The 25,219-nt window shown below is 43.4% G+C and overlaps 1 protein-coding gene across 5 annotated transcripts in view; it reads right to left on the bottom strand.

Moving 5' to 3' along the window:
• SERTAD2 (SERTA domain containing 2) overlaps positions 1 to 25,219 on the bottom strand; it is a 175,030-nt gene that overhangs the window by 30,959 nt on the left and 118,852 nt on the right. For 2 of the 5 annotated variants that reach the window (XR_008313289.1, XM_053284403.1), the window contains exons 1-2: positions 15,715 to 16,057; positions 15,246 to 15,472 (exon numbers count right to left, since the gene is read on the bottom strand). The exons of 1 other annotated variant lie outside the window; for it this stretch is intronic. Coding sequence is in view for 1 of the 4 variants with exons in the window: in XM_053284403.1 (XP_053140378.1) it covers positions 15,246 to 15,286 (41 nt within the window). In the remaining 3 variants the exon portion in view is untranslated. Of the gene's footprint in view, positions 1 to 15,245; positions 15,473 to 15,714; positions 16,058 to 25,219 lie in introns of those variants that run through there. 2 more of the 5 variants (XR_008313290.1, XM_053284404.1) reach the window with 1 other exon arrangement.

Genomic DNA, 25,219 nt, shown 5'->3' on the forward strand with positions numbered 1-25,219 from the left:
ATATTCCTGATTTTAAAGGGTTAAAAGCCAAGTTTGATTCAGCTGCACTCTCTCCTCTCTGCACAAAGATCTGAGAAACCTAGCAGTGAAGAAGTTACTGCTAGAATGCTCCCACTGCACAGCAATTTCTATGCAAAGCCAATCCAGGAGCGCGAAGGTCTTAGTGGTAACATCCATGTTAATTGGGAAGAGAGGGGAAGCCTTTTCTAACAAATAAGCAACGCAATTATACTGCAAGTCAATAGTGTAAGCCAGCTAACGTGCTCCAGTGATATTTTGAAACTGTAATCTGATACTACTGTTTCCATCCTCGTGCCTCGCCTGCACTCCCTTGTTGCATACTGTACTATTTGAGGCCCAGAGGGCAAAGCGAGCGCTTGCTGTTTATTAATGATCAAATGCTGCACTGCAAAGCGGCGGGCGGGGGGGGGGGCAGGTGGGATGTGGACGAACACGACCCATGTTACTTTCTCCAGAGTTTTAGACCACAGACTAATGCATCTTCAACGTAAAGCAATGCTGTTGCTCACATGCTCGTCCCCCACCCCACAAATTTTTACTGTTGCTGGAAGAAGAAGAAACAGGAAAGGCCACAGTCCAAGTAGGCCTGTAACTTCTGCAACTTGCAAAGGGGCTTTTGCAGGAAGCATACGCTGCTGTTAATTTAGAAGTTGTTTCCAGTGCTGTCACTTTGCTAAGGGTAACCTCCTCTAGCCCCAAAGAGAAGCTTGTTTAATGGTTTTGACAAATTGCATTTGCCTGACAGAACTATGTCAAATAAAGCCGGGAAGCCCTCTACTAAATATATCCTTAGAATAAATTACCGTCTCATTAACTAATCCTCTGAAAGAGGACCAGGTCTCATACACTCAAGCACCTAACTATTATAAAGAGTGTTTATAATATTAAAGAATAGGATTTTAAGAGAGGAACTCATGACACGCTCCAGGTAATTTCAAAACCATTCTTGGAATTGTATGTATTGTGAGATTTTTTATTTTTTTTGCAGGAAGTAGTGTTGGGCATTTTTGTGACTGGAATCTTGTTTTGTTTAAAGGGGGCGGCGGCTTTGGCTAGTGAAGGGGTGGGTGTTTAAATGCTATACTGAGTGGGAGAAATAATTTTTGACATGACAAAGAAGAAAGAGCTTTACCATTAATGGGTTTCTTTGTCATAATGTATGTTTCATAGGTTCCATCCTCCCTGAAAATTAATAAATAAAAACCAGCAGCGCTAGCTTCCATTGCACAGATACAAAGTGTAATCAGACCCACCTCCCTTAGTCTGTTAAACTGTTAGGAGGACCATAGGTCCTGTAGGTTGAAGGAGCTAGGACATTTTGAATGCCAACACTGAAATCAAGAGCAAGTAACTGCAACGCTAGTAAACAACATTAACTGTTTTCCCCACCAAAACTATGAGAGCTTGCAGAAACAGAACACTACCATTTTAGTACAATTATTCTGTATGGGGACTGAATTCATAGTTGGCATTTCTTTTTATACATGTCCTACCTCACACAAGCCTACTCCAGTCTTGAAGCTGAGACCTGAATATAATAGAGATAGAATTGCTATTACCATGAGAAGAAAAAACACAACCCCCGCCCCAAACCTTTCCCCTTTGTTGAAGCAACAAGCAACAAGCAACTAGCCTAGGCCCTTGAACATGGCTACCCCTGCTGGTAGCAAAACAGCAGGGCAAATTAAATATTAACCCAAGATCAGGTTCTTGTTTTTGGTCAAATGTCTTGTTTATTACAGCAGGCAAACCATGCTGGAATTTGCAAAGCTATTCTTCTACATAGTGCTGGAGTGGTAAATGAAGCAGTGGGGAAACATATCTCTCTCTCTCTCTCTCTCTCTCTCTCTCTCTCTCTCTCTCTCTCTCTCTCATATACACACACTTACTTCTGAAGGTTGCTGCTGGCTACACAAGCTAACCTGAACTAAAAGACTGAGTAGATTAAGTTGATTTTAATGGTTTTGTTTTAATTGTAAACTGCCCTGAGCCATTTTGGAAGGGCAGTATAAAAACTGAATAAATAATAAATAAATAATAAGTTCCCCCCCGAAAATCAGGTAGGACTCTCAATAGCTCTGTTCAGATATTATGTTCAACACTCATACGATCTGCATACAGCGTACTCAGGTACAGTCATTCATGTCACGTTGAATGCAGGTACAGCAGTGCATATCTTTATCATACATTTAAGGAACCCTACCCAAATTCACTTTAAAATAAACACAGGTACAGTCATTCACACAAAAATTATGTACAAGTGAACAGACATCTTTACACTCGTACAATGTAATGTCTGAACAGGGCTCTAGTGGCACTGCAAAGGAAACTGGCAAGCACACAACAAATTTTGCCACACTGTGTTTACACAGAATTCAAACTTCTGTGAAAACACGCAATGTATCCTATGGTAACACTGGCATTTCTGAAGAGAAATACTAGATTGTGTGTGTATCCATCTATAGTTGTGCTCTGAGTGCCCGCACACACAAATGTGTACACAACAGTGTTCCCTGTAACAGGAATTTCCAGATGCTGTTGACTACAACTCCCATCACCCCCAGCTGCAGTGTCCTTTGGCTGGGAATCATGGGAGTTGTAGTCAACAATATCTGAAAATTCCTCTTACAGGGAACACAGGTACACACACACACACACACACACACACACACACACCTTCTTGCTGCTGCTGCTACTACTTTGGGAATCTGGCCCCAAGGGATGAGGGGTCCAAATTAAACAACTTTAAGGAGTTATGGATAAAAAATATTTTACTAGAGGGCTCTTGTTCAGGTGCCAGACAGCTGACTGTTATTGTTGTTGTTGTTGTTACTGACCCTGCAGATAGGAAAAAGTGGCTATTTAAATCAAGACACTTTAAGGGTAAAGGAAAAAATGAGAAGAGGCCATGAGAAAAAGTACTCTTTTTAATTACGAAAGAAACTTAGCAGGAAGAAGCAGTTTGATCACAAACTCAACATAAAGTAACTTGGAAAACTTGCAAAGCAGGCAGCACAAGTGAAACACACAAACCAATCTATGTTGCTCTTCCTCCTTCAAAAGTTTATTCCTGTGATGATGATGAATACACAAGATGTTAGGAAACACTCTAATCCTCTTGTTTTTGTTAATTATTTTTACTAATCAGAGTGTACTAACAAGTTAATAGTCGAACTGAACAACAAAATGTGGTTATTGATATAATCGGAGCATTTCAAATTCTCTGAGTCTTCAAAACTCCCTTCCACCCTGTAGATATCCACTTTACTTGAAGATTAATGGCAGCCTTGAATGCACAGCAGGGAAACCATGACCCCCACCCACATCCCTTTGCGTTATAATGGGTGATTTCCGCATCCCAAGGTATTTATAATTACTTGGCTGGAGTACTTATTTTCAACCCTGCTGTAAAATCTTTTCCCTAAAGATACCTTGTTTTTCCCCTCACATTGCAGACCCTTAATAAAATACACCCGGGGAGAGAAACAACATTGAGAATGCATATGCTGAAGGCTCGGCTCCATCAGCCCATTATAGCTTGGAAAACAGTAGTTTGACCAAGACTGTAGTCCTAAAACAATTACTTGCAAAAAGGAAAAAGAAAAAGAAAAAGAAACAGTTTCATTGGGGATGTACTCTATATATTATATTGTTTATATAAGGGACTGGGGCACCAACTAACCATCAAACCAAAAGTTAACTTTTTACAAGCTGTGTGTGAATTGTAATGCTCAGACTAGTTTCTGCAACAGACAAACAAACCAAACCAATCCCATTAACAGAGCACAACAAGGAAAGTGGTTCCATAGAATTTCTTTTTACAGAATTTGTCCTTGTCCCTTTAGAAGCAGTTTTCAACATTTCTTGCCTTCAGCCACAGTCGGCACAGTAGCTTTAATAAACAAATGTACCATTAAAAAGGAAAAGCAGGCCTCTGAGTCATCAAAAATATCAGCACCAACATTTATGAAGTGCTTTTAGAGTACTGAAAACCCTTCACACATTATTTTCTTGAAATCCTTACATCCACCCTGCAAGGTTGGTCCATATGATTATTTCTATAGTGCAGCTAGGGTGTTATGGCTAAAAGAGAAATGGGCTACTTAAGGCCACTTTACTGCTGTCATGATTGAGAGGAGCTGTGAATCCAGAACTTCCCAAACTATAGCTCAATCCCTTAGGAATAAACCAAACAATATGATGTGGGTCTGTGATCAGATCTGCCTCTTAATTCCCTTCAAAAGCAGCCATGTGGTTGAACTACATGAGAATACAGCACTGGAAGAAGAGTGTTTCCAACCTACACACTTCCGCCTGCCATTTGTCCCATTAGGGAAAGGTACTGTACATATGGACAAATAGCACCAGTAGACACGGGAGAAATGCAGCTCCTGGGGGGGAGGGTGAGACTTTTTAAAGATAGGAGATCCAATCATGGCTGTCCAACATCTCATCTAGTTCAGCCTTCATTGGCTACAATTCAGGAGCTCATTCACAAGCTCTTGTGGAAAGAGATTATTCAAGTTTTTTGTTTTGTTTTTTGTTTTAAAGATTCATATGTGCCAATAAGCTGTAGCAAACTGCAGACCATTCAACGGATTTCTGCAATATTCTGTGCACTTACACAATAACTGGGAAAATAATGTTTAGGGGAAATTAGAAGTATGTTTGTTTCAAGATGGCAACAGGAGAATCCTATCCTTGAAATGCTGCACTTCAATGCACACCCAGAAACTGATACAGAACATGTGACTGAGGCAGCTTAAAGTGGTGCTAAACCAGGCCTCCTCAGCTTTGGGCCCCCAGCTATTTTTGAACTACAACTCCCATAATCCCCAGCCACAGTGGCCAATAGCCAGGAATTATGGGAGTTGTAGGCCAACCACTGCAGGAGGGCTGAAGCTGAGCAGCCCTGTGCTAGACAAATGGACAACTGTAGGGTTTTCAATGAGGTGTATCCTATGGCTCTTGCACTACATGGACTAAAGTCCATGCAACCTTATTTTAGCAGATTTTTTACACAACATATTTACAGAGAATTTTGCCTAGAGTTGTGACAAATGCAGCTTTGCAACCAATTCTAGTAAATATACTGTAAATACCTGGATATGGAGGCATATTGGTTTCTATGGCAAGTAGTATGCTTTAGGATGGTGTACTAGAATGGTTGACGGTTACTGGTACCATCAACAGTAAAGGATCCAGCAGTCAAGAAATACGCCGCAGACTAGCACTTGGTAGGGTTGCAATGAAGTCCTTGGAAAGGAGATTTAGATACCGTGATGTGTCTACAACTACAAAGATTAGAATTGTTCGGACAATGGTTTTTCCCATGACACACTATGGATGTGAAAGCTGGACTTTGAAGAAGCAAGATATAAAAAGCATTGATGCTTTTGAACTTTGGTGCTGGAGAAGACTTTTGAGGATACCATGGACAGCCAAGAAAACAAACAAATGGATCATGGAACAAATCCAGAATTTTCACTCGAGACACAAATGACCAAGCTCAAACTATCATACTATGGACACATTATGTGAAGATCCAGGTCCCTTGAGAAGTCCATAATGCTGGGGAAAGTTGAAAGAAAGAGAAGAAGAGGATAACCAGCAGCAAGGTGGATGGACTTGATTATGACAGCAATGAATACACCATTGAGAGACCTTACAGGCCAAGTTGAGACCTTACAGGCCAAGTTGAAGACAGACCATCCTGGAGAGAATCTATCTGTGTGGTCGAGTCAACACCGACTTGACAGCACTTAATCAATCAACTAGAATGGTTAGTCACCTTAAGTAGCACAGCGAGGAAATGCTTGACTAACAAGCAGAAGGTTGCCGGTTCGAATCCCTGCTGGTACTATATCGGGCAGCAGTGATACAGGAAGATGCTAAAAGGCATCATCTCATACTACATGGGAGAAGGCAATGGTAAATCCCTCCTGTATTCTACCAAAGACAACCACAGGGCTCTGTGGTTGCCAGGAGCTGACACTGACTTGATGGCACACTTTACCTTTACTAGGATGGTTACACTGTGCTGGTTCTCAGTGGGCAACTGCCTCCTTGAGCTAGGTAAAACATGTTCACTTGCATAGGATTAGTGTTATCCTTGCCCCTGGGGCAACAGGTAATGGGAACAAAATCAAGAGAAAGCAAGCCAACATTGCCTGGCCCATATTGTCACCTGATTAACTAAGCAGAGATTTAAACAAACAATCACTAACCACTTCACTTGGGGCAGAACGCAGAACATTTGTGGGTGGAAGAGAGGTGGCTAGGGAACATAGGCAGCTGTCATATACTGAGTCAGATCATTGGTCCATCTAGCTCATTATTGTCTACACAGACTGGCAGCGGCTTCTCCAAGTTTGCAGGCAGGAATCTCTCTCAGCCCTATCTTGCTGCCAGGGAGGGAACTTGGAACCTTCTGCATGCAAGCCTGCAGGTGCTCTTCCCAGAGCAGCCCCATCCCTTGAGGAGAATTTCGTACAGTGCTCACATGTAGTCTCCCATTCAAATGCAACTGGGGCAGACCCTGCTTAGCCAAGGGGACAATTCATGCTTGCTCCCACAAGACCAGCTCTCCTAAGGATGCTTAACTGTTTCCACAAATCTCCCCACCAAATATCCCCCCTCAGCTGTTTTTAACCCATTTGTTTCCTCAGCCAAGCTCCAAGGCCAGAAAAAAGCAACCGGGGCAGGGGAAACAGCTTGGGGATTCCCTCAGGAAAGAACCTGTGACCACAGCTATGGTTAAGCATCCCCCGCCTTCCTGCCAATTCCCCTCGACAAATGGTTTGCCCAGCCCCACATACATAATACTTTGGCAAACAGACACACTTGCCAGGTTACTGTGCAGTTCCTCCTTGATCTGCACTCTCCAGCTGTGACTACCCCTACTATAATTTCTATTAAACATGGCTCCTTTGCATCCTATCAACCATAGTCCTATAGATGCTAAAGGCCTACGTCTAAGGTGTGGACTACAGCCTAAGAAGGGAAAGGGAGAGGAGGTAGGATCTCATCTGAGCTGGGATTCTTCTACACCCAACTCACAACCCCTTGTGTTCTTACACCCTGTATAGTTGCCTTTTTTGTGTGTGGCAGGGTTCTGTGTTATTTCCATTCCAAGCAAGAAGAAATGTATAAAGCATTTAAAATCAAATGAGCCCTGTCACAAAAATGGTGACAATCAGTGCTTTGTACAAAGTTTTACCCCAGTGGTATCTTTTTTGCCTCAGTTCCCCCTTTCTTCAGCTCTGTGCCTCTACCCATACAGCTTCTGCTCAGATCTCTCATATTCTCCCTACTACTCAATTAGTCCCGTTCCTTCCATTCCCTCTGGCTTCCAGCCATCTTCCTTCTCACTCTTATTTCTCTCTTCACCCTTCTTCATGCCAACATATACAGTTTATGAAGGAGTTTTCTCTACACTCACACCCCTTGTTGACCACTCTCAACTCCTTGTCTTCTCAGCCTGTTTCCTCAGGCATATTTTCACCATATACTCCTGGTTTGTTTTCTCTATCTTAGTCCAATATGGATTCTGTACTCCTTCATTTCATCCATCCCGATTCTGGGCTCCATTCTCCTTTGCTATCCTGTCTCCAAGAATATCTTCTTACTCAGCATGCTGCGTAAGAGCACAGCTCCTTCTCTCCCTACAATGAATATGAAAGTTTACTTCTGGCCCAAGTAACTTCTCATTTCCCTCAAAGAAGACTAACAGTGAACACTCCACGTGACCCACTTTCATTCTCCAGTATCATATCAGCCTGGGGCTGCACGTAAAAATGCAAGTACGTATGAACTGTAAATACTTTTTACAGAAGAAGGGGGTGAGTTTTAGGAGGAGAAAAAGCTGCTGCCACCATCAACAAAACAAAACACAAAACCCATTTGCTGCAAAATGGCCCTGGTCTATCATGAGAGAAACCAAGTGGGAAGAGGACCCAGCAAACAGGATTAGCAGTGCACTGAAAAGCAGGGACCAAAAGGGAAGGATAAGTGGAAGGCTGGGGAGGTCAAGGAAAAAATCATGGAGGAAATTCTGGCATATAGTCCAAGGATAAAAAGAGGGGGTTGGTCCAATGAACAAGAGTGCATAGAAAAAGCTTTGGAGAGTGGGATTCTGAGGGCAAAAGGAACCAAGGAAAGTTGGAGGGGCTGATTTTCACATTTTGGCTTGGATAAACTAGCCAACTCTTTTAAATACTAATTATTTGTTGAGTAAAATGTGGCTGAGAATACATCACTGTGTGTGGTGTAATGGTTAGAGTGTTGGATTAGGACTTGGGAGACTTTGGTTAGTCCCCATTCAGCCATGAATCTCATTGGGTGATCTTGGACCCAGACTGATTCTCTCTCTGCCAAATCTACTGTAAAGGGTTGTTGCAAGTGGGTGTGGGGAGGATATGGGCACTGCCCTGGAGTTCTTTGGAAGAAGGATGGGATAAAAATGCAACTATGTATGAACTGTAAATACTTTTTACAGGAGAAGGGGGTGAGTTTTAGGAGGAGAAAAAGCTGAAAGAGAAATTGTCAGGAGAACAAAAGGTTTTAAGATACATTTTCCCCTTAAGAGATACATAAATTCTATCAAATTATGCATTACAAACAAAGTGACTCATCGTCTCCCCCCACACCCGCTTTCCCCTGCTTGTTTTTAGCATATGAATCAACTCTTAGTTTTACTGCTTAGTTAGGGAGTAGGAGGAGGAACTAGAATACTGTATAGCAAGTGTACATCACGCATATCGTGTTACAGTCATACTTGGAGCAAGGAGGAATATATTCAGCCCGAAGAATTTCATGCAACAACTACTCTGTCTGGAGAAGAAAAGCGACCAGAAGTATCTGCTTCTCAAGCAGATGCAGGAGAGGTTGATACAGGGCTGCTTTTTTGGTTACAGATGAAGAAAAATTATTGCCCTCCTTAGAGAGTGAGATACTAGTGTAGCTTTCTGACCATTATACAAAGCAGGAAGTCACTTTTCTGGGAGACAAGGTAGCAAATGTTGAAACACACCAACACGTTACTAATAAATACTTAAATGTTGCTGGCTGTTAAACAGAGTTGAAAGTGTGGATCTTTATGTAGGTTTTTGGTATCTGACTTGCAGAACCAACCCAACAAACAAGGCCAGACTGTATATTTTGCTATTGAACTCCATGTTCTTTTTGGAAGAAAAATGCTCTCCTCATTCAAGCAAGCAAGCACTACAGAATGAATTTTATGTGGCTTCTTAAGGAGAATCTTTTCTTTCTTTGAGAAAATTCTCCTTTAAAACTACCCAAAAAATCCTGCTGTGAAAAGGCATAAAAGTGGCACTAAACTGCCGATTTTGGATTTGAGAACTTCTTTTTGAAGCTACCTGCATTTTATTAAGACAAACCTGCCCTGAGGCATTTAAAAACTAGTCAGACCTGCTGACTGACTAGCTATATAGGCTGCTTCAAATAGGTCCTCTTTCCAACCCCCACCTCAACATATCCACATAGTTTGCAACCCATCGTGGGCGTTTGTTCCTATATTCTTGCTCTGTTTAGTAGAGCCTTGAGCAAGGAGTAAGAATTTTTATAACCAACACCACCAGCAGAAACTGATACAGAAGTCAGAGAGAGAGAGAATGAAGTAATTGTTATGTTGCTCTGCAACGCTTATTGGAACTTTTCAACACAACTTCACACAACTAAAAGTAATAACTAAAAGATATTTAATTCAGATACAGCTTTGCAGGTATTATTGAAAACCTTATATATGGTAAGAAAAGTGGTACAATAGCATGGTAGTACTCTATAACAATGTGAAAGAAAACAATTGTTTCTTAAAAAGAGATAAAAATGGAAGTAGTAGCTTTGTTTATTTAAAAAATTGTGTGGGGTTTTTTTTTTGCTAATTTTGTTTAGAGCAGTTACATCCAGTACAATTTTCCTCTTCTGAATACCTCTTGCTATCAAAAACTTTATCTCACAGCTCCATATGTCCTCCAAGCTTTCCTCCACATGCAAAACTTTTGGAATGAGACTTGGTTTCCCCAAACTTTGCCATACCACTCTAAGATGAATGAAATTTTAAGGCATGGCTTTGTGTTCTGGTAGTCCACAGGAGCGTTCTCTCTTGAGATTTCCTTTATAATGAAGCTTACTTAAAACAAATTGAGGATATGGGGCAATTCCTTCCTTATATTATGCAAACACAGAATATAAATAAGTTTCCAAGACAGCACAGCAAATAACTTGCCAAGTCCCCCATTCAGTCACTCACCCACTAACCAAACCCAAGTACCACTAATCTTTCTCACAGAGTCCTTTCAACTATTAACATTAAGGACTGGGGCTCTTAATTAACCATCACCCACAATTTTGGGCCATCCTCTACTTCATTACATGCCAAGGATTCTGTTGATCCAAATTGCAAGTATTGGAATGGTAAAGGCAGAGATGTTTTGCATTATATATTGGCTACCTGAGCTTTAGTGTTCAACAGAATCACACTGGACTTCCCAAAGCAGCTCCAGCACCATCTTCAACATCAACACCGACACTGGCAAATACAATCCCATAGTTTAACTTCATAGTTTATGTTGCTGAGCTGAAACGGATTATAGGCACAACTTAAAAGCATCCTGGGCTAAGCACCAATTCATAGAACCAGGTCATAGGAGCAGAATCCCCCACCAGGGCCCTCAAGCCAGCTCTCTGACATAAGAACTCTCCTAGGGTCAATGAAAGTTCCCCCAACTCCTGGTTAACTTTGCACTTCTTTGGGGCCCTCAGTGTGGCACAATAAGGGCCAAATCATATAGCAGCACTGACCTTGTGTTTTCCTATACAGTAAAATGTACACTGGATGGTTCTATCACACAGTTTACATATCTATCTCCATGTAGAGATTTATGGGGAAAATAAAATCTTACCTTACTATGTGTGCTGAAAATGGATCTGGCAGTGTTACAGTGCAATCAGATGACTGCTTTGTCACCTGGTCAGCAGTGATCACTGAACTCACCAAATAGCCATGCTGATCTACAGTCACGTGACACAATCACATGTTTTCAGAGAAAATGGTCCCACAAACTTAATTGCAGTTGTCCAGCACATCTTGCAATATAACTTTGTTGCTTCCCCTTTCCCTCAGCTCCACTATCAAAGTGCTCAACTGTCCCCTAAGTCTATTTGTTTCACCTACTTGCCATTTAACTTGGCTATTCCAAATGGGGTGCCAGGCCAAGGTTAAGATCTCTGGATATTGATAGGGTCCTTCTTAGGGTACCGAGTTGGGCAGAGGCATAAGAAATTCTTTTCCAATGGTAATGGAGCTGCTAAAAGGTAAAGTGTGTCATCCAGTTGATTTCGACTCCTGGCACCCACAGAGCCCTGTGGCTTTCTTTGGTAGACTACAAGAGGGGTTTACCATTGTTTCTTCCCACGCTGTATGAGATGATGCCTTTCCGCATCTTCCTATATTGCTGCTGCCCAATATAGTACCAGTGGGAATTCGAACCGGCAACCTTCTGCTTGTTAGTAAAGCATTGGAGCTGGAGTCCTAGTCAATCTGCTGCAGCACTGGACAGATGACTCAGTCAAATTTTTTTGTTACGCAGCTCTTAAAAGTAATGAAGCTTCCTCTATATTTGAAAGAGATAAGCCAAATGAAGCGAGAGTCTTTAAGGCTGTGACAGCTCCCCCAAATACCCCCCCCACACACACAGAGAGAAAGATTGGTGCCTGTGATCTTATCACCCTCGTCACCATTAGTAAACAGATTCTTCTATTATTTCCAAAACCTGCAAAACCTGTTTGACCAGAGGCAACAGTGGAACAAAAGAAATATGTACACACCATAAGAAGCTGAACCTCTGTCAAGCCGCTTTCAGATCTCTGAAGAACAATGAAGAACAGAGAGCAGCAGACTTCTTAGAAAAGCATGTTGCAGGACAGTTGAGTGGACGCAACTGAAGCTATTTCACATCCAAGTCAGGGGTTGAAATCTGCAAGTGGGCCAGAAAGACCACACTGCATTGATAAGCTTCTTTGGGGCAAGTTTGCAGGGAAGAGCTGTTTACACAGTGCACCAGATCTCCACAAAGCCACACAGTACCCATCATGCGCCGACTCCCTGGCCACCTGCACTGCCAAAAGGGGGAGGTTACGCGTGAGCACAGCCCACACAAGGGAAGGAATGACAGAACCTTACACCATATGGTGGTTCACCCCTCCCCACACACTTCTTCCTGTACTTCCACTAAAGTGACAACCTAATGTTTCTGACTGTTGTCCAACTAGCCTACAAACGCCGATTTTAGGACTGGGAGGATCAGCTGTACCTGTGCCCTGGACTTATTACCAGCCTGCAGCCATTAAACTGGACCCTGTGCACTCTCCCTGTGCATTAAATGATCTTTGGACTCTGTAATCAGAGCCTGCTGTTTCTGGCACAGTTCTCCCCCCCCCCCCAAGAAGCTGTTGCAACTGGAGCCGTCTCCATTTGTGCTATCTTTTTAGACAGAAACTGTACTTCCAAAGAAGGAACTGAGGAGAACTTATAAGTGGGTCATCAGAAGATTGCCTACATTTTTTAAACAATATAATCCCCCTTCTGATAGACTGCACTCTCATATTTAGGTTATGTGTATGCAAGAAAGCAACCTTCAACAACTAAATATTGCCTGCCATAGATCAGCCCAACTTCTGAAACGTGCAAGATACAAAACAAAGTTCTGTACTGTTTTTCACACCAATGATTCATACCAAGGGTGAAGAAAGCACACTAGTTGTCAGCAAAGTAGTTCAACTGGCTATTATATAAGACATGCTGGAGGTGAAACTTCAAAATGTTTAGTACTGGCAGTATCAAATTTGTGGGCAGACTGCTTTTGCTTTTGGTAAGCAAACCAAGTTCATCTGTTATTCTTCAAAAAGATGTTTTTAGCAAATCTAATTTCTGGGCAGTTCATATTATAGTTTTCATCACTGTAGGAAATCCATGTTATGAAAAATAGGATTAAAAATAAAAGAACAACTTTAACAATGAGGCCTGATCCTGTGTGCGTTTTCTTGGAAGCAAGTCCCAGAGAATTCTATGAGGCTTGCTCTCTCATAAATTCACATCAGACTGCAGCTTAGGACACATCAACTTGTTAGCCATGAGCTCATGCTCACCTTAAAAAGGCATATCTAAGTGCCATTATAGTAGAGCAAATTTTCCTGTATTAAACTATTTCAAAGCAAGATCCTAGGCAGCATTAGACAGTACACATAATATAGTAAGACTTTAACACATACAGAGACACTTTTAACAAGTGCAACTGTGTTTTCAACATTTCCAGCTTTATTCCTCCTAAAGACAACCTGGATTTTTGTTTTGTTTCGTTACTGAATTAAATGAAGTAGGATCAGGCACAAAAAGGGAGAAACTCCTTGCAGCTGTTATGCTAGATGCTTCAATACTTGTCTGGACAATGGAAGTGTTCCCTAGGATACAGACTCATGTACCTGTCTGGCACCACAAGCTACTAATCCCCTTTCCATCTCCAATACACAGTGTCAGTGAGAATATGAATCCTTAAATCAGTTTCCTTTGAAGAAGCCCAGTTTGTTTTACCAGCTACAAGAGAAAGGAAAGTAGGACCACCTATCTCCAGGTATTTTCATCCAAAGAATTACTTGGAATAACAACATTGCTCTATTAAGTCCTTCATTTCGAATAAGCCAGCATTTATATAGAGAATTTTAAAAGTATTTACACTAAGCATAGAACCACCTTGACCATATGAAAGGTCTGACAGTGGAAGAACAGAGCCAAGACAAATTCGTACAATTACAGGATCCAATTTTCCTAGTCTCCCCACCAGGATCTGATGCTGTTCCCATTTCTTTCCTTGCAGCAGCACCTGGATAAAGAAGGTGCACAAGACAGACCTTGAACATTAAAATCCCTGTCACTTCAACCAAGAGAAATCAGAAGCAACTCCAGTGAAGTATACAGAAATCACAATATTGAGTGTTGGAACCAGAACCTCACTCCAGGTATTTAAGCACAGAAGTCTGTCTGAGTATTTTCCCATAAGTGTTAATGGGCAGCATTTTTGGAGAGCAAGTGCACATTTATTTTTACATTTCTGTCCTGCTCTTCCAAAGAGTGATGTACATGGTTATGTCTTTCCTCAGAACAATCCTGTAAAGTAGGTAAGGCTGAGAGATAAGTGACTGGCCAGGGTCACACAATGAGTTTCATGGCTGATTGGGGATTTGAACTTGTAGCTAAATCATTTCTGTGAATTGGATGTGCTAGCTTCATTTTGTTAGCAAGTCCCCATCATAAGTGAGTTGTAAATATATTCTGTCAAGGAAAGCAACCATGTATTCCATAAGATTCCATGTATTCCATCTTATTTGTTTTATTTCTCTTTGTAAACCGCCCCAAGCCATTTTTGGAAGGGTGGTATAGAAATCCTATTATTATTATTATTATTATTAATAAGAAAGATACCAACGTGAGAAGAACTACAACATGCACTGTCAACTAAAAATAAAATGAAATAATTTGCAATCAGCATACATACTCAATATTCCTGAAATGCCAATGACTGCAAAAGTCAGTCAGAACCCACTTCAGAATGCAAAACATGGGAGAAAAAGTTAAAGGTTGTACTGTTTTCAGAAACTATTGCGTTTTCCAGTGCTACAGTAAAAGGTACTTTTGCAGCTCATGTTACTTTTACGAAGACAAAAAATAAAAAGAGAACCTCTCTACAAAGAGACAGTACCTACCACCACAACGCCATGCTGAGACCCCAAAACTTGGAATCCTAGTTCTTTATGCCCACTTGGCTGAAGACATTTAGTTCCACTACCTACAAAGTCGTCAAGGTTTAACCTTCTTGTCCCAAGACCTATTTAGCATATCCTAGCCAACTGGACTAATATGCACAGATACTCCCTTGATTGGGGTCTGCATGTTTGTTTTCAAAGCAGACCCTCAAAATCCACTGACGAAGGTTCTGAAACACCCACGCCTTTCCTTCTCCACGTTCAGAAAGTGAAATTACAGGGTATGGTTTCCATTGCATCTTGGTCTCTCTAGTACTTAACTGAAACTTATCAGAGCAAAAGCAAGTTGCACTGTAAACATGGCTCTGAGGAACTCTTTAATACGCAACACTGAGAAGACGAGCAAGAAAATGTGCCCGCGTACACTGGAGGCATCATACACACACCTGCTTAAAGTATCACTGGAGCCTCCGATCCGTTTGCACATTTGGATTCAGACGTTTTATAGGAAGAAAGTAACTCGGTCGACCTCTCTCTCACTGCACATCTCTCTTTGGAGGCGGAGGGTAGTTCTTCAGAGGCTTACAAGGGGGAGCAGCAATCATGCACGACCAGATCAGCGCTTCCTTAGCCCCCATTCTCACCAGCCGAGGGTGCTTTCTGCCTTTAGTTCCTAACCAACAAAGTGTGGGGGGTGGGGGGGAAGTGCTGTATTTATTAAGCGACACCCCCCCCCAGTTTGCCTTGAGTGCTCCTCTCCAGTCACACACTTTGCTGACACCTCTACCCAACCTCTACCCAACCGGTTGGATCCTGACGCTGGACAGCAAAGAAGCCGCCCCCGCGGCCCCCCCCCCGCCCAATACCCACAGCACCTTCCCAAACCCTTCCTTTTTAGCAGCGAGTTGAACTTACCACATGCAGTTCTTCCTGAGAACTAAAGCATCAGGGTCGTCTGCTGTTGCTGCTTCTGCACGCTCCCTAATCTTCCACCCGCTCCATATGTCGCGCTTCTCGCCCAGGGGGACTGAGGGTGGGATGGAGGAGATGGAATGGGGTGGGGGGTGGGGAGGTGAATGCAGCTTGGGAGGATTTAAGCCTCCGCTTTCCTCTGGCTGCGGCGATCACGAAGCATTATACAATGGAGGAGGAGGAGGAGGAGGAGGAAGGGGGAGGAGGAGAAGGAGGAGGGAGGGAGGGGAGGGAGGCAGGCAGGCAGGCAGCAAGCAAGCAAGCAAGCACTCACTGGAAGAGCAGCAGCCTGGGCTTCCAGCACTTGCCAGGCAGAGAGAGTGACGCGACGAGAGGCTCCTGCAAGCTCCTTGCCCTTTGGCTCACGTCGGAAGCCCCGCCTACGTCCCTAGTCAGTCCGTCTCTCTCCTCCTGCTGCTGCTGCTGCTACTGCCGCCGCCGGCTCTCCACTTTGCTGCCCCCCGCCCCCGTTCCCAGTTCCTGCAGAAGGCCTAGGAGGCAAGCGACACATGCCCCCTTGCTGGGCCAGCCAATGGAAGGCGGAGCCGAGCTCTCAGCTATCACTTACATGTGCCTTTGTCCCAGGAGATCAGCTATGCTAATACAAATCTGCTCCTTGCTGCTGGAGTCAACACACACACAACACACACACATACAACACACGAGAGACCGGGCAGGCGCAGGCAACAGCTCTAGTCCGAGGTGGGTTTGGGAATAAGGCAGCCAGATCAGAACAGAATTATTACATTATTATCTGTTTCAAACTCAAAGAGGTGGACAGCTGGAGACGGTGGTTAATTCTAAAAAGAAAAGTAACGGGGGGCTTTGCTGGCCGTCATTTGTACCCTTTGGGATTTCCTCGATCCCAGCTGTGAGGAGTTGATGGGCTGTGGTGACTCATTGGTCGCGCGAACTGCACTCTGCATATGCCTAGGGGTCACTTTTTTCGTGTCCACGTGTTCCACAGGTCAGGCCTGACACTGAAAATAACCACGTAAAGTCCAGATCGACCCCACCCTCCACACGCAGGAAAGCCATACACACGGACGACATTCTGAATGAAAGTGTCCGTCGCTTCCTACGGAGCTTTGGAACACGTGATGATGCCTCCTCCTGAGACAGGCTCATGTCACATCATTGTAGCCCAAATCCTGTTAAGCCTGACCGCCAGCGGCTCTCGAAGGAGAGAGGAAGCCTGTCTAAATTCTGCTTGTTTACGGAGAGGGACCCATTACAGCTGAAGATGTGGAGTAGAGGGTCGCACCTGAACCCTTCTGTATTGTGACATGCAGCCGCCGCAATCACTCTTTCAAAACATAAGGCGGCAATCAAGGCAGACCGGTCACTGTGATTCCGAGGAGAAAGAAGTCCAGGCAGCTACACACAGACAAGAAAACACCACACGCACGGTCTAGGCACTCGGCACGTTACAGTCTCATTGACTGATTGATTTGATTGATTGATTAAGTGCCGTCAAATCGGTGTCGACTCTTACAGTGATGGTGGTGGGGGTGGCGAGGAAGAGAGATCACCCACTGACCACAACAACAAAAAACCCCAGACAGTTGCTGGTTGTACACACATTCACTCACTCGCGCGCGCGCGCGCACCCACCCACGCCACCAACCAGCCTGCTGAGTGGAGTAAACCACAACTATGACAAGCATGCGAGCTATTCAACAACTTGAAACTGGTCAACAAGTCAAAGTGGTGCAGGACTGCTGAGTTCCTGAAAGAAGCAGCAGCAGCAGCAGCAGGCAAGAGCTCCGCAGAAGGAACAACAGCTGGGGTCCTCCTGCAAGCTAGAGGAGTGACCCAGAGAGGCGGGGGGGGAGGAGGAGGAGGAGGAGCAGCAGCAGCAGCAGCAGGAGGGTGGGGTCTGAGAGGGCTGGCTTGGCTGCCGGTGAAGCCCGGGGGGAAGGAGGGCCTCCCTCCCTGGCATGCGAGCAGGGGGGGAGGGAGGAGAGTGAGGGCTTGCTTTTGTCGCTCAACTTGTTCCGGACTTTCGTCGCGGCCCCAGGGGCGAGCCACGATTCTCTCCCCCGCTCACCAAATGTAGGTGAGCAAAGCTAGAAACTCCCAGTGATTGCATAACTCTGGGATGCAGCAGGCGAAGGGGCGGTGGGGGAACCACGCAAGCGGGCAGCGGCATTGCTTCTACAGGGGAAACAGCTGGCTTCTTTTAGCCGTCTAGTTCAGTGGGCGAAGACTCAGCAGTCAGCGTGAATCGGGTTTGTTTGCGGGGCGGGGGCAAGCCGCAAGATCCCCAATCTCCACCTCTAACCCTGTGATCGAGAAATGTGCCCAAGCAAATTTCCCTCCAACCAAGCATCATCAACTCTCAGCCAGGCTGCCTGGCTAGCTAAATAAATAAATCCCCTCACGACAACCTTGCTGCCTTTACAGCCTACTCTGAACTTTTTCGTCCGGTAGATTCCAGGGCTCTACAGGCAGACGCTGCAGATCCCAAGTGAACCAACCTTCTTTTATCAATAGCCCCCCGCCCCACCAATAACTCTACCTATATTCCAATCTAGTTAGCATAAAGTATAGGTTATGTATGCCCAGGCGAGGCATGATGAGTGGTCAGATAGTATTATTTTTACATTTCTATCCCGCTCTTCCTCCAAGGAGCCCAGAGCGGTGTACTACATACTTAAGTTTCTCTTTCACAACAACCCTGTGAAGTAGGTGAGGCTGAGAGAGAAGTGACTGGCCCAGAGTCACCCAGCAAGTCTCATGGCTGAATGGGGATTTGAACTCCGGTCTCCCCGGTCCTAGTCCAGCACTCTAACCACTACAGCACGCAGGACATATGAGTGGTCTGTTTCGGCTACCTACTGTTTGACAGAGCGATTTTTGTTTTCAAACCCTTCTCACAAGTGATTATGGATAAATGGAATAATGGAGGATATAGGATTAGACCTTCCAAACTGGAGCAGGTAGAGCATTCTAAAGATGAAGCTTTGGGGACCCGTTTACACATCGGTGCTGCAGTTCCTAAGAGCTATTCTATTCTTAGCACTCAGTCTTGCTCACAACTGTCCTCTCTTTTCAACCCCCACTATCTTAAATGGCTATTGATAAAAAGCAAGGAGTGCTGGTTAAATAAAAAATCAGGAGGGAGAAACTGGAAACTAGTTCTTCTGCTTGTTCATTCTGAAAAGTTAAATTTGCCAGATTTATTTATTTTTGTCCCTCAAGCAAAAAAATCCTTAACTTTATTTAAAAGTGCATGCCCAAGATTAGTTTACACGAATTGATTCAAAACACATAATAGATTGAATGAAGATTTAAGTTACATCTTTAAAACATCAGTTAAGTATAACTTGTTTTTTATGTACTATAATAAAAATTTCATGTACTTTAAAATGTTGGCTGCAACCCCAAAATAATTTCAAATAATTTTGGCCTTTAATTATTCACTAAAAGTGGTGCTACACTGGGATAATAAAGCTTTAAGATTTCCCATAAACTTGATTATCAGTCATTAATATCAAGACAGGTTCAGGAATTATGATCCAAATATTCTGTAATAATTTAAGTCAAATTGGTGATCTTTTTGTGATTTATTTCAAAAATTAAATTCAAATGGAAATTAGGTGATTTTTTTAAAATCATAAAATGAAGTAATTTAAATATGGAATTAACAGAGTCACTGTTTTAGAAGTTCTACAACAAACCAGTTTATAGAAGATTCACAACGTGATCAATGCCCAACATGATCCTGAGCATGGTTACTTAGAAGTAATTTCCACCATGCCAAAAGGGACTTAAGGGTACACAGTAGGATTATGGAATTGACAACATATCTTATGTTTACTTGTGAGCAAGTCCTGATTTAACTGAAGATTACTTTGTAAATTGCAGCATAAGGTTGCAGCACACTTTCTAAGCAGTAAGCCCCTTTAAGCACAATGGGACTCACTTCTGAGTAAATATGTTTAGTTAGATCTGAATTGTAAAGCTATCCGAATAGTTCTCCACTTCAGCCGTCTGACATGTAAAAAGTATGTTTGTTCCTGCTGCAGAGAAGAGCTCCTCCCATTCAATTCTACTCTTGTACTTTGGAGGCTTCACCATATCCTTGTATTCATCCCTTGCAACCACTTTACCATTAGTCATGCTGCGGAAGTGATTTCTTTCAAAAAACAAAAAACAAAAAAACCCAACTATTTTCTTTACTGCTATACAAAGTGACATATAACCAAACCAACAAGTTCATAACAATTGATACATTTTTACAGATTTGTGCAATTTATTCTCTGTATTAGGAATAAAGGGTTCCATTTGTACAGATTTTTGTGGTTTCTTGGGAGCCATGTCAGGATATTTTGGAGGGAGATGACAAAGAATATGATCAGCCCTGGCTAAATGTAGCTATATAATGGCCTAATTTAAGTGAATAGCAAAGAGCTACAAGTTCCCTATGTTAAACACACATACACAATAAACAAATTTATAAGTAAACTGGCTGCCAGAAATCAGCATGAGAATGTCAGATATAGCTTCAACTCCCACTCCCATTTTGTTCCATTACAAATAAGTGCAAGCCCAATTTCAGTGAACTGATGAACACAACAGATATTCTTTGCAATTTTTGTTTGTTTTAAGAGAGAAATATTTGAAACCACTTATAGCAACAAAAACCATGAATGAAATTATATATCAGATTATTCTAGGATTTATGAGTTCATTAGAACTGCTTTCTTGGTCTCATTCAGCCTACTTCGAAGAGCAATCAAAAGGTTATAGAATCAAAGTGGGATCCCCCAGGCTGCTCCTGCTGATGCCACCTTATCTTGTTCATCTGGGCAACAGATCCCTGTCTGGGGCCCTGCAGTCAAGAGGTCTACACCAGGTTGCAGGGGGGAAGAAGAGAAGGAGGGACACAGGTTTGTAGTCTCTGGCCAGGAGTGGTTGGAACTGCTCTGATCAGTTGCAGCAACCTCAGCAGAAAATGTATACCCTTTGCCAGGAGGTAGTACAGATCTTGGCATCAGATGGGGGTTTGCCAGGGCAAGTCTGCCCTATGAGGAGGAGGCTGTCCATTGTCTCTGGTTTACCATATCAAGCAATTCTTTAAGCAAGGGCTAATGTAGATTGGTTTCACAGATCACAACAAACATGAAAGAACCTAAGAGTGGCTAGCCTTAACCTCCTGACTTTCCATGCCCATGTCAACAGAGTCATGGCATGGTAGTGGATGAACAACTGCTCTCAAAACAACTGTGTGCTCTCCCTTACTATGTTAGCAAGCTCAAGATGAGGAGGATAGATTGGACTTGGGAGACAAATTTGACACCTACAGCCCATCATTTGCCTGCAAAATAAATGACAAATATGAGCAAACGATTAAGTGCTGTGTGAAACCTCAGGGGCCTGCTCAGGTTCAGCCTGCTTTAACCCAAAGCAAAATGTGGTGTGGGGGTGCCAAAACGGGACTGAAACAAAGTAAATCAGGCTGAACACGCTTGCCTCTCAAAGCAACAACACTTTGCCCGCTCACCCACAATATTTACCAGGACTGAAAGGAGTGAGGAGGAAAGGCCCCTGCTTCCCCTTCCTCACTGCAAGGGAGCAATGGCCTCAGCCTCAGAAAAGACTACAAATTCCAGGAGCACCTGTGCCACTTCCAAGGACCCTGTGGGGAAAGGTAAAAAGGGTTTCTTTTAAAAGTCACTTAAAAGAACATGGTTGCTTGCTCCCTCGCGATGCAGAGTGAAGAGAAAGACCAAAGTCTTTTCTCTTTGCCCCTGCTGGTCCCAATAAGTAGTTCAAGGGGTGGGGCTGGAAACTTTGCTTCAAGCTGAAGGGGTTGACTTGCAGAGAAGCAGGTGCCCTCAAAAGGACCCTGAGACAAATCTCCAGAAATTCTGAAGTGGTCTCCAAAGTGAAGTGTCCCTGCTTCACACATGTCTATAACTTATAATCATATAATGAGTTAATAGAATTAGCAAATAATTGTCTATATTTTTAAGTCATCTCTTGGTTGTGATGTGAAAATTTTCATATTTGGAAGTCATTTGTAGAGAGATGAAATATTAGCAGCAAACCTCAGACTCCTCACAAGCAGCCAAAGCATTATTTGAAACAGTTAAATGCAATTGAATTCCATGAGTCTACCCTATCAATGTGGATTCACAGGAAGGAAAATGGATATGCTAGGGTATAATTCCACAAAAGCGGTGGGGGGGAAGGCTTATACACCTCCAACTCTCTCCTTCTTACAGATAAAATACTGGATATGAATGAGACTAGGCAACTGTCAAGGACCTATGCTGTTTGGAAAAAAAGAGTGAAAGGCAAAAATACAAGATGAATGGCTTTCTAACTGCGTTTAACCCTGTGGATCTGAAACACTGCAAATCTGGAACACAATCCAGTCAAAAGTTCTTGAACAGTTGCACTGGGTTCCAATATATTTCTGGGCAAAGTACAAAGTGCTGGTTAATACCTTTAAAGTCCTAAATGGCTTAGGTTCGGGTTACCTAAGAGAGTGTCTTTCTCTACAAGATTCCCATCGCTTATTAAAACCATCAGCGGGGTGGTCTGTCTTCGAGTGCCACCAGTTCATCTGGTGGCGACCTGGGATCGGGCCTTCTCAGTTGTCACCCCTGGGTTGTGGAATGAACTGCCCATGGATAGGATTATCTTCCTTGGAAACCTTCAAGAGAGCCTTAAAGACCCATCTTTTTACCCTGGCTTTTAATGATATCTAGTTTTAATCTGGTTTAAATTTTCTTTATTTTAATTGTTTTATTTTAATGTAAACTGCTCTGAGCCACGTTAGGAAGGGCAGTCTATAAATTGAATAACTACTAAATGAATAAAAGTTAAGCACATTTAAACAAAGGCACTTTGTCAATGTGCTTAGCTTTGGCCAATGCATGCCCCATATTAGAGTTCTGTCTAGTTTTCCCAGCAGTGCTGCTTGATGAGGAGAACTATTTATTATTATTATTTCTTGTTTACACAGTCAGTCAGGTGTTATTGACTGGTTTGTTTTATCCAGACAGCGAGTCCTTCCCAAGGACCTGGGATGGCTGAATTTTATCATCAGTACTGTTGGTTATTATAGATATCGTCGCAAAATATAGGCTGTTCCCAGTAATGTCGCTTTTTGTAATTGGCTGATAGTTATTATTATTATTATTATTATTTTACATTTATATCCCGCTCTTCCTCCAAGGAGCTCAGAGCAGTGTACTACATACTTGAGTTTCTCTTTCTCTTTCACAACAACCCTGTGAAGTAGGTTAGGCTGAGAGAGAAGTGACTGGCCCAGAGTCACCCAGCTAGTTTCATGGCTGAATGGGGATTTGAACTCAGGTCTCCCCAGTCCTAGTCCAGCACTCTAACCACTACACCACGCTGGCTCTCACTAGACATGCTTCTGAATTTCCCTTTGGAGTGTGAAGTTCCAAAGTTAATATGTCTTGTTTTCAAAGCATAACTGATGCATTAAGAATCCTCCAGTGTTCTGTTTTCTATTCCTGAATTACGTACAAAGGCAGGAGCCATGAGGCCAAGTAAGGCAACCGACCACAAGTGCGGACACCCTGCTCTAGGTGTTGCCTCGTCTACCTGCTGCCTCTGGTCTCTGGTTCTCTGCCACTGTTAAACTTTCCCCTCCCGGCCTTTTTACCCTTCTCTGCCAGTCTCAGGTGGCATACTGTCTTAAATACAATCGCATCAAAACAGCATTTTTGCCATTGTATCAATGCACACAGCACATCGCTAACATGGGGGGGGATGCAAATGAACTCTGGGACGACACCAGAGCCTGCAGAGTTTCAGCCCTCCAGCTGCTGCTGGACTAGAACTCCCATCATCCTTGACTATTGGCCACTGTGCCTGGGGATGGCAGCAGGAGGGCTGAAATATAGCCTTGGACTAAACACTGCAGCAAATTGTGTGCACATAGCACTCTTGTATAGTGTCAGCTTGTTGCCATTTGGCAAACAGCAACAAGCCCCCTCTGCCCCCCCCCACTGGCTCCACCCTAGAGATGGAGCCAGTGCTGACACTGCCTCAACCCCTTACTAGCCTCAACCTCCCACCCCACCTCATTGGCCCAGTGACTGACCCTAACTTTCTTCCCCCTCACTGCCGGTCTCAGCTACTGGCTTTGGAGTGTATCTCTGGAGTGGCAGCTGGCCCTTTTGTTGCCACTGCACTCCTAAGCCAACAGCAGCGCTCTCTCTCTCTCTCTCTCTCTCTCTCTCTCTCTCTCTCTCTCTCTCTCTCTCATATCTGTTTTGTCTCTGGACAAGTTTGTGGTGGGAGGGAAGAGGCAGCCCAAGAAAGTGAGAGGGAGAAGCCGCTTCTGGCTTAGCGGCACAGCAGTGATGGAGGGACCAGTCACTAGACTAGAGGCATGTTCCATGCCGCCTTGTGCATCATGGTGGCGGAAGCAGCAGCATGTGTGTACTCCAGGTGTTTTACCAAAAGGCAGGAGCACCTGCGAGCATCAGTAAACCACCTCACAAATACCTTGATGCAATCATATGTGGCAATTTTCTAATATTTGTTTTTCAAATGATTTTAGGTTTGTTCTGTTGTTTGTTTGGATTGTAAACCACCCTGAGATTTTATACCGGGTGGTATATAAATGTGACAAATAAATAAATAAGTGAAATTTGTAGACTGCCCCAAACTTCCATCTCTGGGCGGTTTATAAAAATATAAAACAGATTTAAACCATAGTACAGTTAAAACGGGTGGGGTGGGGTGCGGGAAAGTCTTTAGAGACTTTTAAAAACTTGTCAGAGATGTGGAGGCTCTTATTTCAGCAGGGAATGCAGTCCAGAGTCTCAGGGCAGCAACACAGAAGGCCCATCCCTGCGTAGCCACCAGACAACTGGTGGCAACCTCTTCAGAAAGTCTCAGTGGGTGATGGGGCTCATGGCAAAGAAGAAATTCTCTTAATACCCAGGGCCTAAGCTTGTATTTTGCCCAGAAATGCATTAGGAGCCAGTGTAGCTCTTTTAGTATAGGAATACAGGGGAACCTCAGTATTCGCAGGGGCTCTGTTCTCCACAATTTCCGCAGATAAGAGCCAGTGTGGTATAGTGGTTAGAGTGCTGGACTAGGATCGGGGAGACCCAAGTTCAAATCCCCATTCAGCCATAAAACTAGCTGGGTGACTCTGGGCCAGTCACTTCTCTCTCAGCCTAACCTACTTCGCAGGGTTGTTGTGAAAGAGAAACTCAAGTATGTAGTACACCACTCTGGCTCCTTGGAGGAAGAGCGGGATATAAATGTAAAAATAATAATAATAAGATAAGGAAACCGTAAATACTAAGTAATTGAAGCAATGGGATTGGAGGGGTCATGATCCCGGAGGTCCCAAAAGGTCCCAAAAGGCAATGCCCCCCAAATACAGCAATTTGTGGGATGGGTGGGTTTTGAAATAAATCAATAAATCTAAGGGTGTCCCCCCGCA

This window comes from Hemicordylus capensis, chromosome 1 (assembly GCF_027244095.1).
Source record: "Hemicordylus capensis ecotype Gifberg chromosome 1, rHemCap1.1.pri, whole genome shotgun sequence".
Taxonomy (NCBI): domain Eukaryota; kingdom Metazoa; phylum Chordata; class Lepidosauria; order Squamata; family Cordylidae; genus Hemicordylus; species Hemicordylus capensis.